The sequence below is a fragment of the Mauremys mutica genome, chromosome 11 (genome assembly GCF_020497125.1).
Source record: "Mauremys mutica isolate MM-2020 ecotype Southern chromosome 11, ASM2049712v1, whole genome shotgun sequence".
NCBI lineage: Eukaryota > Metazoa > Chordata > Testudines > Geoemydidae > Mauremys > Mauremys mutica.
The window spans coordinates 45,757,800-45,773,721 of NC_059082.1; the positions used below are offsets into that span (position 1 = coordinate 45,757,800).

At 48.0% G+C, this 15,922-nt stretch overlaps 1 protein-coding gene across 1 annotated transcript in view; it reads left to right on the top strand.

Moving 5' to 3' along the window:
- Positions 1-5,025: 5,025 nt before the first annotated feature.
- The window catches only part of LOC123344095 (golgin subfamily A member 3-like), a 76,105-nt gene continuing 65,208 nt past the window's right edge, over positions 5,026-15,922 (top strand). The window contains exon 1 of the mRNA XM_044979885.1: positions 5,026-6,738. Within this exon, the coding sequence (XP_044835820.1) occupies positions 5,032-6,738 (1,707 nt within the window). The 5' untranslated portion in view covers positions 5,026-5,031. The remainder of the gene's footprint in view (positions 6,739-15,922) is intronic.

Below are 15,922 nucleotides of genomic sequence, written 5' to 3' on the forward strand. Positions count from 1 at the left end.
TGCTATGATGAAGACGGTTACCAGCCGTTCTGTACCGTCTACTGGGAAGCAGTAGCACTCATGGGCTGATGACGAGGATGGATAGCAGTTGTATTGCACTACACCATCTGCCACAAGGCTGATGATGACGACGGATATCAGCCATATTGTACCGTCAGCCACCAAGGAGGGGGGCAAGGATGCTACAGTACAGTGCTGCAGCATCGCGTCTACCAGCAGCATTCAGTACACATAGGGTGACATTTAAAAGAGTCAAGAGACGATTTTTTTCCCTTTTCCTTCTGGGGGTGGGGGTTGGGGGTACATTGACGAGCTATGCCCTGAACCACCGCGGACAATGTGTTTGACCCTACAGGTATTGGGAGCTCAGCCAAGAATGCAAATGCTTTTCGGAGACTGCAGGAACTGTGGGATAGCTTGCGTCCTCAGTCCTCCCTCCCTCCCTCCATGAGCGTCCATTTGATTTTTTGGCTTTCCATTACGCTTGTCACGCAGCGGCGTGCTGACTCTCTGCTATGGCGTCTGTCTGGAGATTTTTTAAAAATACTTTGGACCAGGCCTAACATTACACTAATTCCCCTAATTAGATGCAGGAGTCGCCGAGCGAGATCACCCTGAGGAGGGTCATTGAAGGAGATAGAGAGCGCATGCTGCGTGAAAGCCAGCACAAACCAGGGGCCTACGCTGCCATGCTCGTGGAGGCAATGCTCCCAGAATACCGCATGAAAGCCTGGCGCGGAAAAGTGTGCTACCACGGAGCACCCAATAAGGCAGCTCTCCCCTGGAACCTCATGCGGAGGCTTTTCGAATACCTCCAGGAGAGCTTCGTGGAGATCTCCCAGGAGGATTTCTGTTCTATCCCCATATATATAGACCTCCTTTTCACGATCCAGGGTAACTGCTGGGGAGGGTTGGTAGGGGATCTCCGTGAGGGTGATGAAGAGATCCTGGCTGTCGGGGAAACCAGCGTTGTAAGCGCTGTCGACTGCCTCCTCCTCCTCATCTCCTCCCTCATCTTCCCCGTCCGTGAACATCGCCGAGGAACTGGCCATCGACACTATCCCATCGTCGGAGTCCACGGACACTGGTGGGGCAGTTGTGGCAGACCCACCGAGAATGGCATGCAGTGCCTCGTAGAAGCGGCATGTCTGGGGCTGGGCTCCGGAGCGTCCGTTTGCTGCTTTGATTTTTTGGTAGCCTTGTCTCAGGTCCTTGATTTTCACGCGGCACTGCGTTGCATCCCGGCTGTATCCTCTGTCTCTCATGTCTTCTCGTAGGTCTTTGCATTCCGTTTTTTGGAGCGCAGCTCCGAAGGCACAGACTCATTGCCCCACACAGCGATCAGATCCAAGACTTCCCGGTCAGTCCATGCTGGGACCCTCTTTCTATTCTGAGATTGCCTGGACTCCTCTGCTGGAGAGCTCTGCATCTTTGCCGGTGCTGCTGAGCTCGCCACGATGTCCAAATAGGAAATGAGATTCAAACTGGCCAGACAGGAAAAGGAATTCAAATTTTCCCGGGGCTTTTCCTGTGTGGCTGGTCAGAACATCCAAGCTCGGACTGCTGTCCAGAGCGTCAACAGAGTGGTGCACTGTGGGATAGCTCCCAGAGCTCATAAGGTCGATTTCCGTCCACACATAGCCTAATTCGACATAGCCATGTCGAATTTAGCGCTACTCCCCTCATCGGGGAGGAGTACAGAATTCGAACTAAAGAGCCCTCTAGGTCGAACTAATTAGCTTCCTGGTGTGGACGGGTGCACGGTTAAGTCGAATTAACACTGCTAAATTCGACATAAACTCCTAGTGTAGACCAGGCCTTAGTCTCCTCTTTTCCAAGCTGAAAAGTCCTAGCCTCTTTAATCTCTCCTCATATGGGACCCGTTCCAAACCCCTAAACATTTTAGTTGCCCTTTTCTGAACTTTTTCTAATGCCAGTATATCTTTTTTGAGATGAAGAGACCATATCTGTACACAGTATTCAAGATGTGGGCATACCATGGGCAATAAGATATTCGCTGTCTTAGTCTCTATTCCTTTTTTAATGATACCTAACATCCTGTTTGCTTTTTTGACTGCTGCTGCACACTGCGTGGACATCTTCAGAGAACTATCCATTATGACTCCAAGATCTCTTTCCTGATTAGTTGTAGCTAAATTAGCCCCCATCATATTGTATGTATAGTTGGGGTCATTTTTTCCAATGTGCATTACTTTACATTTATCCACATTAAATTTCATTTGCCATTTTGTTGCCCAATCACTTAGTTTTGTGAGATCTTTTTGAAGTTCTTCACAGTCTACTTTGGTCTAAACTATCTTGAATAGTTTAGTATCATCTGCAAACTTTGCCACTTTCCTATTTACCCCTTTCTCCAGATCATGTATGAATAAGTTGAATAGGATTGGTCCTATGACTGACCCTTGGGGAACAGCACTAGTTTCCCCTCTCCATTTTGAAAATTTACCATTTATTCCTACCCTTTGTTCCCTGTCTTTTAACCAGTTCTCAATCCATGAAAGGATCTTCCCTCTTATCCCAATAACAACTTAATTTATGTAAGAGCCTTTGTTGAGGGACCTTGTCAAAGGCTTTCTGGAAATCTAACTACACTATGTCCACTGGATCCCCCTTGTCCACATTGTTGACCCCTTCAAAGAACTCTAATAGATTAGTAAGGCATGATTTCCCTTTACAGAAACCATGTTGACTTTTGCCCAACAAGTTATGTTCTTCTATGTGTCTGACAATTTTATTCTTTACTATTGTTTCAGCTAATTTGCCTGGTACTGACGTTAAACTTACCAGTCTGTAATTGCTGGGATCACCTCTAGAGCCCTTTTTAAATATTGGTGTTACATTAGCTATCTTCCAGTCATTGGGTAGAGAAACTGATTTAAAGGACAGATTACAAACCCTAGTTAATAGTTCTGCAATTTCACATCTGAGTTCTTTCAGAACTCTTGGGTGAATGCCATCTGGTCCGGGTGACTTGTTACTATTAAGTTTATCAATTAATTCCAAAACCTCCTCTAGTGACACTTTAATCTGTGGCAATTCCTCAGATTTGTCACATACAAAGGATGGCTCAGGTTTGGGAATCTCCTAACATCCTCAACCATGAAGACTGAAGCAAAGAATTCATTTAGTTTCTCCACATCGTCTTTAAGTGCTCCTTTGGTATCTCAATCGTCCAGGGCCCTGACTGGTTGTTTAGCAGGCTTCCTGCTTCTGATGTTCTTAACAAAATGTTTTTATTACCTTCTGAGTTTTTGGCTAGCTGTTCTTTAAACTCCTTTTTGGCATTTCTTATTAAAAATTTTACACTTAATTTGGCACTGTTTATGCTCCTTTTTATTTACCTCACTAGGATTTGACTTCCACTTTTTAAAAGATGCCTTTTTATCTCTCACTGCTTCTTTTACATGGTTGTTAAGCCACAGTGGCTCTTTTTTAGTTCTTTTACGTTTTTTAATTTAGGGTATACATTTAAGTTGGGTCTCTATTATGGTGTCTTTGAAAAGTGTCCATGCAGCATACAAAGATTTCACTCTAGTCACTGTACCTTTTTATTTCTGTTATCCCTAACATGTAGGGATAAAGTGAGAAAGGCCAAAAGCCATGTAGAGTTGAACTTTGCAAAGGGAATTAAAACCAATAGTAAAAGGTTCTATAGCCCTATAAATAAGAAGAAAACAAAGAAAGAAGAAGTGGGACCACTAAACACTGAGGATGGAATGGAGGTTAAGGATAATCTAGGCATGGCCCAATAGCTAAACAAATACTTTGCCTCGGTATTTAATGAGGCTAATGAGGAGCTTAGGGATAATGGCAGGATGACAAATGGGAATGAGGATATGGAGGTAGATATTACCACATCTGAGGTAGAAGCCAAACTCGAATGTGGGATTAGAATGTGAGATACTGAGCTGATTATGCTGGGAGTTGTGTGTGAAGGACTGGCCTTGGGCTTGTTCTCATTGGCCAGCTAATTGTAAATAGGATACAGGTGTGTAGGATAATTACCCTATGGGTTACAGCTGCAGCTGTGTTGATTTGATTAATCAATTAGTAATTGATTGACTACCATATTGTATATAAGAGCATGCTGGGAAATGAATAAAGAAAAATGTATACACACACACGCTGTCTCTCTCTGCTTGGGCTCTGTTCCTGCTCCTGTGATGCAACAAATGGTGACCCCGATGTGATGCAACAAATGGTGGAGAAGCTGCGGGCCATGATATCGCTGGCCTGAAAAAAAAAAAAAACAAAAAAACAAAAAACGGCGTCCGAGATCCCCCGCTGCAGGAGGGGGAGAGAGGCGGAGGAGCCGCGCTCCGGAAAACTTCCCGGCGCTGTGAAGACGCAGCGGGCAGGGGGCTAAGACAGAAAGGGGGGCTCGGGTCCCACCTGGCCCCTGTTCCTGAGCCAGCGCTGATGCCTTGCAGTATCGTCCCTGCCAGGCGCTTGTCACAGGCGCTGGAGCGGCGTTCCCGGAGCAGCGGAGTCTAACAGGGCTCTGGTGTCACCTGCAACAAAAACAAAACGCCTTTGCAAGGGCTTTTCCGAAAAGCTCCAGTGAGAAATGCCGCGCTCAGCCTGGGTGCGCTCAGTGAATCTTCAACTAGTGTCTGTGCGGCTCCCTTTTGGCAAGTTTGGAGCGTGGCAGAGAGAGGAGAGATCAGGAACGGGAGCTACGTGCATTTGTTACTTACAGGCAATTTAAAAGGCCTGAAAAAAAAAAAAAAAAAAAAGGAAAAAAAAAAAAAATCCGTGTGTGTGGAGGAGAAGAGGCAGAAGTCAGCCAGCCAACAGCCTGTGTATGTGTGAGAGTTTATAAGGGAGCAATATTTTCTGACGTGTGAATCTACACTTGGAAACAAAAGTGAAGCATGTTGCATGGGGCAGATTTTACCTTGTGTTTGTAACATGACTTTGAGGTCTAAGAAATAACCCGTTGGTATAAAAAAAAAAAAAAAAAAAAAAAGGGGGGGGGGGCGAACCTGAGCTCAGAGGTGAGCAGCTAATATGGGAACCGCTGCGTCAACAGAGGAGAAGACGGTGACACGCATCACGGAGCGGCGGGGAGAAAAGTTCCCCTCTGATGCGTTATCCCGCCTGTTGCGGTGGGGACGAAGAAGGGGACTTTCCGTTAAAACTGTTTGGGAGCGGCTGGGCTGTGAGCTTTGGAAATCGGTGACTCAGGGCGATGAGGAGGCTTTCTCCCTGAGTCCAGTATGGCTCACCGCGCAGAGAAGACTGGAGGAGTTTGAGGCCAAAAATGATACGATCCAATATTTGCAGAATGAGAAGATTGTCTTAGAGGTAGCTCTGCAGGCAGCAAAAGCAAGCAAAGAAGAACTTGATGAAGGAGTAAACTTCTTAGGTGAAAGTACTGAGGCAGCATCAGAAATCTTGGCACAATTGAGCCAGGTGGAAAATCTGCAACAGGAAAATGCCAGCCTGAAGAAACAGACCCAAAAAGTAAAGGAGCAGTTCCTACAGCAAAAGGTAATGGTGGAAGCTTATCGAAGAGATGCAAGTTCACAGGACCAGCTGATTAGTGAATTGAAATCTACAAAGAAGCGGCTGGATTTGGAAGTGAAAGAACTAAAACGGGAGCTACTGAAACTTCAAAGTGAAAAGCAGTCCATTGATGTTGAATGCTCAAGACTTCAGAAGGAAGTATCCCAGGTTCACCAGCAGATGGTGGAGTTAGAAAGCCACCTCCAGTCAGTACAAAAAGAACGGGATGACATGGAGATACAGCTACAGTCTTTGCAGATTGATAAAGAACAAATAACATCTCTTGCTGAGGTGAATGAGGTATTAAAACTACAGGTAGAACACATGCAAGAGGAAGCCAAAAAGGCCATCACTGAACAGAAACAAAAAATGAAGCGTCTGGGGTTAGATCTGACCAGTGCACAGAAAGAAATGAAGGCAAAACATAAAGCCTATGAGAATGCAGTTGGCATTCTTAGCCGCCGGCTGCAGGAAGCCCTCACTGCAAAGGAATCTTCTGAACTAGAGCTGAGCAAACTAAAAGCACAAATCGCTGATGGAGGAAATAACCAGGCTTCCCATGAAAGGATTCAAGCTTTGGAGATAGAGCTGCAGGCTGTTAGCCACAGTAAGATGATGTCGGAGAAAGAGCTGCAAGAAGTAATTTCACTCACCAGCCAGGAGCTTCAAGAATCTAGAGGTTTCAGGAGGAAGATAAAACGTTTGGAAGACATAAACAAGAAGTTGGCCCTCGAACTGGAACATGAACGGGGGAAGCTCACTGGTCTTGGTCAGTCTAACACTGTTTTGCGAGAGTACAGCAACACCCCCGAAACAGTACTAGCAGAAAGAGAGGCAGACCTGGTGCAGCTGAATCTCCGGGTTCAAGCAGTCCTAAATATTCAAGCTTTACAGACTGCCTTAGAAAGAGAAAAGTCAAAAGTTAATAACCTTAAAAAGCAGGTTGCGGCAGCCAAAGTAGATGCAGCACATAACCATCGTCATTATAGAACTGCTGTTCTTGAGCTAAGTGAAATTAAGAAGGAGCTACAAGCCAAAGAACTGCTTGTCCAAACCCTTCAGGTTGAAGCAGACAAACTACAAACTATTATTGAACGTGCTCACGCCTCTTTTAAGGCGCTCCTCTTAAAACAGAAAGGGGGGATTTGCAGTGAGCGGGCAGACGCCTTGGATAAGACGCCTGCCGCTCGGTTGCTGAAAGCTCTTCATGTGCTTAATTGGTTACATCTTGGTAAAAACAGCCAGGTGCCCCCCGCGATTAAACATGTCAACGGGATGACTGGGGAAGAGCAGGGTGCGGCCCCCCGACCCTCGGTCAAATGGTTTGATTATCAGCAGCAAATATGGAAAGGACCAGTTGACTTGCTAACGTGGGGCAGGGGTTATGCGTGTGTTGCCACTGATGCAGGTCCCAGGTGCATACCGGCGAAGTGGGTTTGGCCTTGGCTGCATCTTTCGGAGAGCCTTACGAGACGCGCTCAGGCGCCGCGGAACCAGAGCCCCCGGAGGAGAACTGTTTGTTAGCTCTGTCAGGACTTTTCCTGTTTGATCCTCCGTGAATGAGTTACTTGTTTGAAATGATTTTTGCTGTGCCTGAAAGAAATTTTGTGTTTATTATTTAGAGTTAAAATTTATGTCTTGTGTTTTGTTATGTTTCGTGTTGTCTGTTTTCTGGCCAGAATTGTTGTTGTGTTGTTATGTGGTTTGATGTGTCTAGGACCTCCCCCCACCCTCAGTGTCAGTTTGATCGCCTGACATCTGAGGGATCAGTGAGGGGGGAATCCTGCAGAATTTACATCATTTGTCTGTTGTGTCTTGTTTTTGTTTGTTCGATATTTTGGGGTTATATGTTAAGGATCGTATCTACAAAACAGAGTAACTTTTGAAAACAGGTATAAAGTTTTAATTTTGGCTTGTGATAGATTGTGGTGTTATGTTGTTATAAGTTGGAAATGTCTTGTGAATGTTTTTTATCCTCTTTTCCTTTCCCTCCTTTTTATTTTGATTAGAGGGGGGAGATGTGGGATTAGAATGTGAGATACTGAGCTGATTATGCTGGGAGTTGTGTGTGAAGGACTGGCCTTGGGCTTGTTCTCATTGGCCAGCTAATTGTAAATAGGATACAGGTGTGTAGGATAATTACCCTATGGGTTACAGCTGCAGCTGTGTTGATTTGATTAATCAATTAGTAATTGATTGACTACCATATTGTATATAAGAGCATGCTGGGAAATGAATAAAGAAAAATGTATACACACACACGCTGTCTCTCTCTGCTTGGGCTCTGTTCCTGCTCCTGTGATGCAACACTCGAACATCTTAATGGGACTAAATTGTGGGGCCCAGATAATCTTCATCCAAGAATATTAAAGGAACTGGCACATAAAATTGCAAGCCCATTAGCAAGAATTTTTTAATGAATCTGTAAACTCAGGGGTTGTACCGTACGACTGGAGAATTGCTAACATAGTTCCTATTTTTAAGAAAGGGAAAAAAGGTGATCCGGGTAACTACAGACCTGTTAGTTTGACATCTGTAGTATGCAAGGTCTTGAAAAAAAATTTGAAGGAGAAAGTAGTTAAGGACATTGAGGTCAATGGTAATTGGGACAAAATACAACATGGTTTTACAAAAGGTAGATCGTGCCAAACCAACCTGATCTCCTTCTTTGAGAAGGTAACAGAACTCGTAGACAAAGGAAATGCAGTGGATCTAATTTACCTTGATTTCAGTAAGGCATTTGATACGGTTCCACATGGGGAATTATTAGCGAAATTGGAAAAGATGGGGATCAATATGAAAATTGAAAGATGGATAAGAACTGGTTAAAGGGGAGACTACAATGGGTCATACCGAAAGATAAACTGTCAGGCTGGAGGGAGGTTACTAGTGGAGTTCCTCAGGGATCGGTTTTGGGACCAATCCTATTTAATCTTTTGATTACTGATGTTGGCAGAAAAAGTGGGAATGTGCTAATAAAGTTTGCGGATGACACAAAACTGGGAGGTATTGCCAATACAGAGAGGGACTGGGATATCCTACAGGAAGATCTGGATGACCTTGTAAACTGGAGTAATAGTAATAGGATGAAATTTAATAGTGAAAAGTGCAAGGTCATGCATTTAGGGATTAATAAGAATTTTCATAATAAGCTGGGGACACATCAGTTGAAAGTAATGGAGGAGAAGGACCTCAGAGTATTGGTTGATCGCAGGATGACTATGAGTCGCCAATGTTATATGGCTGTGAAAAAAGCTAATGCGGTCTTGGGATGCATCAGGCGAGGTATTTCCAGTAGAGATAAGGAGGTATTAGTACCATTATACAAGGCACTGGTGAGACCTCATCTGGAATACTATGTGCAGTTCTGGTCTCCCATGTTTAAGAAGGATGAATTCAAACTGGAACAGGTACAGAGAAGGGCTACTAGGATGATCCAAGGAATGGAAAACCTGTTTTATGAAAGGAGACTCAAAGAGCTTGGCTTGTTTAGCCTAATCAAAAGAAGGCTGAGGGGAGATTGCTCTCTAGAAATATATCAGAGAGATAAAAACGAGGGAGGGAGAGGAATTATTTAAGCTTAGTACCAATGTGGACACAAGAACAAATGGATATAAACTGGACACTAGGAAGTTTAGACTTGAAATTAGATGAAGGTTTCTAACCATTAGAGGAGTGAAGTTCTGGAACAGCCTTCCAAGGGGAGTAGTGGGGGCAAAAGAAATATCTGGCTTCAAGACTAAGCTTGATAAGTTTATGGAGGGGATGGTATGATGGGATAGCCAATTTTGGCAGTTAATTGATCTTTGATTATTAGCAGGTAAATATGCCCAATGGCTTGTGATGGGATGTTAGATGGGATGGGATCTGACTTACTACAGATAATTCTTTCCTGGGTGCTGGCTGGTGAGTCTTACCCACATGCTCAGGGTTTAACTAATCACCATATTTGGGGTCAGGAAGGAATTTTCTTCCAGGGCAGATTTGCAGGGGCCCTGGAGGTTTTTTGCCTTCCTCTGCAGCGTGGGGCACAGGTCACTTGCTGGAGGATTCTCTGCACCTTGAGGTCTTTAAACCACAATTTGAGGACTTCAATAGTTCAGACATAGGTTAGGGGTTTGATACAGGAGTGGCTGGGTGAGATTTTGTGGAGGTCAGACTAGACGATCATAATGGTCCCTTCTGACCTTAACGTCTATGATTCTATTACTTGTTTTATCGTGGTCTTAGGCAAGCAGACCTAATACAGTAAACTCACGGAATAGCTAGAAAATTCAGACAGGGTTATTTTAGTTCACCTCATCCAGCCTCGCTTCTTTGGTCTGCTCTTTACTCACTCCCAAGTTGTGCATCCCCATTTATATATTTGTTCTTTTGGCTCCTTTCTTGAAAGCAGGCTTAATAGAGGAAAATATAGCTCATCATTTTGATGTAATAGAAAAACACAAGCCTCTAAATAGCTCCTTTCTTCTCTGCATGTATCAATAATCAATATGTTGATTCAGAAGAAAGTTATAAACAAAGTAAGTACCTTTTTTTTAACAGAGAAAGACAAACATCAGCAGCACATTTTGCTGTAGGGCAAGGATACCTGAATTTCCAGTGCAATGGTTCTTCACACACCCCTACATACTCCGATCCCACTCTCATCTAGCTGGAATCTCCCTCTCATTTAGAGCAGAAGTGATGGGTTCAAAGCAAGAATTCTCTGGCTTGTGTTATGCAGGAGATCAGACTACATGACCATATTGGTCCCTTACAGACTAAAAACCTAATGATACACATTGAATCTATAGATCTTATCAATAAGAGCAAGGTAGGATGGTTGTGACCCTGTAACACCTGTCCTACTTAGTGCATTTCTACTTGAACTAGAGGGATAAGAAATACTATCTAGCTCTTCTCTTGTGTTTTTCACCAGTAGATCTCAAAGGGCTTTCCAAAGAAGGTCAATATCATTATTCCCATTCTTTTTACAGCTGGGGTTTAACTGGGTGCTCACCCACATGAGCCCTGAGTGAGTCAGGGGGCCAATTAACTGTATATGCTGCACCTTGAGGGGAGCCAAGGCTTGATCACACTTAAGGGCAAAGGAAGCCCAGCTGGGAGGAGCTGGGCTAGGATTATAAAACCAGGCAATAAGCACAGCAGGAAGCACAAGGAAGGTCTTGCAGTCACTCTCTAGGGAGATAGAGTGCTAAGTAGGTAAAAAGAGAGCATCTGAGGTCAAATGAGCCCTGGGGTCCTGCCCGATCTAGGGAGTCTTACAAGAGTCCTACAGGGGTGGAGTAGCCATGGGGAGTGGAGGAAGCTCTGGTGGCAAACCCAGAGATAAGGGAGGAGATAGAGGCTGAGTAGGAAGGAGCCCAGGGAATCAGCAACCAGGACTGAGAGTGAACAGAGCTGGATTGCTAGTCAGAGGGTCCCTGGGCTGGAGCTCACAGCAGTGGGTGGGCCTGGGTCCCCCTGCCAGCTACTGGGATGTGGCCCAGGACCTGTAGGTGGAATGGAAGGCTGCCTAAGGCAGCATGTGGACAGCTCCTACCAAAGTCATTGGTGCTTAGCCCAGCTAGCTCTTCCTGCTCATCTTGGAAGATGCTCTTTCATTTACATGGCGGTGATGGGATTTGTCTGAGGAGTCCTGTCCCTATTATGGAATAATTCAAAAAGAAGACATTAAAGCATACAGCCATCCTTAAGATTTGTATGTTTGGACATAGGAGACCTCTGCTCATCTAGAACTGCAGCTCTGGAACACTACTTTTATTTAAAAAAAAACAAAAAACCAACAAATCAAAACATTTGAAAGTCAGGAAACTGTAGTTGTTGTTCAATACTATTTATTTCTAGTCAATAGTGCTTGGTAAGCATTCCCACCCCAAGATAAGGCCCCCCTAGCACTAGGTGCTGTGCAAGCACAGAGTAAGAAACTGTCCCTGCCCCCAAAGAGCTTATAGTCTAGACAGACAGGGTAGATAAACTGGGGGAGGGGAAACTGAGTCATGGAGAGGAAAGGTGATTTGCTTAAGATCACGCTGCAGGTAAGTGGCAGAACTGGGACTATAACCCAGGGGGCCTGACTCCCAGTTCTGTTTGTATTCACATTATATCTGCAATCATTGATATTTTGCAGAACTCTACATTCTCAATGAAAAATACTTTAAAAAACCTCACAACAATAATAATGTTGTTCTGTTCTATAGCACTGTTTTCCTGAGGATCTCAAAGCGCTTTACAAACATTAGCCAATTAAGCCTCACAATAAAGCTCTGTGAGGTGAAAAAGGGATTAGAAGGAATAGCATCACCCAACACTAAAATGGAGCTACTTCTGAGGTGGAGCACTGCAGCTGTTTAGCAGAACACACAACAACATATAACGATTTGGTTTTTTGGGAGGGTGGTTCGGAGAGGAGGTGAAGAATACTGCAACCAACTGAAGCCTCAGGTGAGAATGCTAGGAGACAGAATATCATTAATTGCACCCACAGGGGGTTAGTCATGATACTTGGGCTATCATCCAACTTTTGCAAAAAGCGTCATGGGCTTTTTTTAATGACTGCAAATGGCCAGGAGCTTGCATTGTCTGAAAGACCAATACCACACGATAGGCATGTATTTCAGAGATGGCTGTTGGGTAAGTGACTTGACTCTAAACTACTATCTTCCCTGCCGAATCCCTACCCTGGGTTTTTTTTCTGATGGGCATCAGGCCAGGGTTGCAAAAGTCCCATTCACTCCAGCTTCTGTGCAGTAAATCAAGTCAAGTTAATTTTGTGCTCCCTTCATCTCAGGCTGCTTTAATGTAAATTAAATTTCATGCTGATCAGCCCGAGTAGTTAATGCGCATCATAGAAATCAAGGATTTGGGCTGATGGTTGTAGAAATACAGCCTTCCAATTTGTGCAATTTCATAACAGTTTATCCCTGCCATTTACACCAGTTCTGTGGTATTCAGTGTGTGAGAGTCAGTCTCAGTTTAGCTACTCAAGCACTGTGGGCCAAATGGATTCCTGTAGTAAACCCATTAATACCCGTGGTAGTGAATTTGGCCCTACTGAGTTTCTCATACAGGATTTTCTCATCATTTAATTCTTGTTCCATATTAAATAATACCTGTGGAACAGTCTGTGTCTCAGATGGCTTGATGTGCTGAATATGTTCTCTGCAACGTATAGAAACTGCTGAATTCATCCCTCAATTAAAGGGACATTGCAGGGTGCTTTGCTTGCACAGCAGCTGCTATTTTTGTCCCACAATTATCTCTCTGCTCCCCTCTTCCCTGCAACCTTCCCCCTAGAGCTCAGATAATAGACAGTTAGCAATAACGCAGTCTGTGGAGCAGGCTATGGAAATCAGGAAGAATCAGGAAGGCCAGTGACCCTCCTCCCCCATCACCACATTCTCATAGTATCTTCTTGAGATGAGATGGGAGTATTGGCAGGGGTGAGCTGGAGCCGGTTCGCACCGGTTCGCACGAACCCGTTGTTAAATTTAGAAGCGGTTTTAGAACCGCTTGTTAACTAGCTTCCCTGCGAGGGAAGCTTTGATGGGCTCTGCCTGGGAAGCCTGTAATTCCTCCTCCCGGCCCCCGGGGGGCGCTGCGCTGTGCTGCGAGAGCCATGTGAGCTGCCTCCTGGCCCTGTTGCTGCTCCTGCTCTTTGGACCTCTGGCCCTGGGGCTCCTGCTGCTGCCTGGTGAGTCCCCGGCTGCGTCCTGCTGCTCCCAGCCCCCCCCCCGTGTGAGTATCTGTGCCCCTCCCCCGCCTTCCCTGCCCGCAGCCAGCCCCAGCCCCCCCCTGCCCCCAGCCACAGCCACCCCCCTGCCCGCAGCCCCTGCCCCCAGCCGCCCCCAGCCAGCCCCTGCCCCCAACCAGCCCCAGCCGCCCCCAGCCACCCCCAGCCAGAGCCACCCCCCTGCCCGCAGCCCCTGCCCGCAGCCCCTGCCCCCAGCCGCCCCCAGCCAGCCCCTGCCCCCAGCCACCCCCAGCCCCCAGCCACCCCCAGCCAGCCCCTGCCTCCAGCCACCCGCAGCCAGCCCCCTGCCCGCAGCCAGCCCCCTGTCCCCAGCCAGCCCCCTGCCACCCCCTACCCCACCCCCTGCCCACAGCCACCCACAGCCAGCCCCTGCCCCCTGCCCCCAGCCAGCCCCTGCCACCCCCTGCCCCCAGCCAGCCCCTGCCCCCAGCCGCCCCCTGCCCCCAGCCGCCCCCTGCCCCCAGCCAGCCCCTGCCCGCAGCCGCCCCACCCCCTGCCCGCAGCCGCCCCCAGCCAGCCCCTGCCTCCAGCCACCCGCAGCCAGCCCCCTGCCCGCAGCCAGCCCCCTGTCCCCAGCCAGCCCCTGCCCGCAGCCGCCAGCCATCCCCTGCCCGCAGCCGCCCCCAGCCAGCCCCTGCCTCCAGCCACCCGCAGCCAGCCCCCTGCCCGCAGCCAGCCCCCTGTCCCCAGCCAGCCCCCTGCCACCCCCTACCCCACCCCCTGCCCACAGCCACCCACAGCCAGCCCCTGCCCCCTGCCCCCAGCCAGCCCCTGCCACCCCCTGCCCCCAGCCAGCCCCTGCCCCCAGCCGCCCCCTGCCCCCAGCCGCCCCCAGCCAGCCCCTGCCCCCAGCCACCCCCAGCCGCCAGCTGCCGCCAGCCACCCCCTGCCCCCAGCCATCCCCTGCCCCCAGCCACCCCCAGCCAGCCCCTGCCCCCAGCCACCCGCAGCCAGCCCCCTGCCCGCAGCCAGCCCCCTGTCCCCAGCCACCCCCTGCCACCCCCTCCCCCACCCCCTGCCCACAGCCACCCACAGCCAGCCCCCGCCCCCCGCCCCCAGCCAGCCCCCGCCACCCCCTGCCCCCAGCCAGCCCCTGCCCCCAGCCAGCCCCTGCCCCCAGCCAGCCCCTGCCCCCAGCCCCTGCCCGCAGCCAGCCCCTGCCCACAGCCGCCCTCTGCCCCCAGCCAGCCCCTGCCCCCAGCCAGCCCCTGCCCCCAGCCCCTGCCCGCAGCCAGCCCCTGCCCGCAGCCGCCCTCTGCCCCACTCCCTGCCCACAGCCACCCCCAGCCAGCCCCTGCCCCCAGCCAGCCGCAGCCACAGCCACCCTCTGCCCACAGCCACCCCCTGCCTGCAGCCCCTGCCACAGCCACCCCCTGCCTGCAGCCACCCCCTGCCCGCAGCCGCCCGCAGCCACCCCCTGCCCACAGCCACCCGCAGCCCGCCCGTCTGCATCACCTGCCCACAGCCAGCCCGTGTCACTCCCTGCCTCCAGCTAGCCCTGCCCCACGCCCCTATCTGCAGCCAGCCCCACATCCACTGGTGCCCTGCAGTTCCCAGGGCAGTAACCCTGCACACCTGCTTTAATGAAGGGGGGGGGGGCAGGGAGCAGCTGGGACCCACACATGTGCACACCCTAGAGTGACCAGACAGCAAGTGTGAAAAATCGGGACGGGGGTGAGGGGTAATAGGAGCCGATATAAGAAAAAGACCCAAAAATTGAGACTGTCCCTGATCACCACCCACACATGTGAAACGGAGCTCATTTCTAGTTCAGCCCCATCTTTTTAAAAAAGAACTTTAGGTAGGGTTAAAATACATCTGTATTTTCCTGACATGTCAGGCTTTTCGGTTCTTAATCACCTCCTGGGAAAATATGGACGTATGGTAACCCTATTGGTACAAAAAATACATGCTGTCGCACATCCCTTAAATCAGAACTTTTTATAGGGAACCCGTTGTTAAATCAGAACTTTTTATAGGGAACCCGTTGTTAAGATTTTGGCAGCTCATCACTGCCTTTAACCCAGGAAGGAGCACTTGGGAATTCCTCCCTGTGGGGTACCCTCAAGCCCTTTCACCCCCATCTCTGGGGAAGAGCTGAGAAAGAAAACAAAGGAAACCAGCTGTTGCCACCAACTTATCAAACAGCATATGCACAAACCTCTTAGGACACCAAAAATCCAATCCTGTTCTTAAAGGTAAATTGTATTAAAAACAAAAAGGAAGAAAATACATGGGGAACTTAGGCTTTTGCTAGATTTTAGAAGAGCAATTCCAAAAATTAAGCACTCAAAAGAGCTTCCTTGGGGGTTAGCTTCGTGATTACAAGCAAACAAAAACATCTGGGGTTAGCACAGAGGAATCCACAAGCCTTAAATGAACAGAAATAAACCTAATCACATCTTCCTAAACATTCCTAATTTACTTACATATATGGGTTGTTGAAAGTAGTTCTAGATATGATCTGATGGTTTTCATATCTGGTTCAAACTTTACACAGCATTCCTGCTTATAGTATTGCTGTTCTGTGTTTTCTTCTTGTGAGAACAACAAAGGGAAAGTTTCTTTCCCAATTTTAAAAAGTTCTACCTTTCCATTGGCTCTTTTGGTCAGCTGCCCACTTCCTTTTCTTTACCT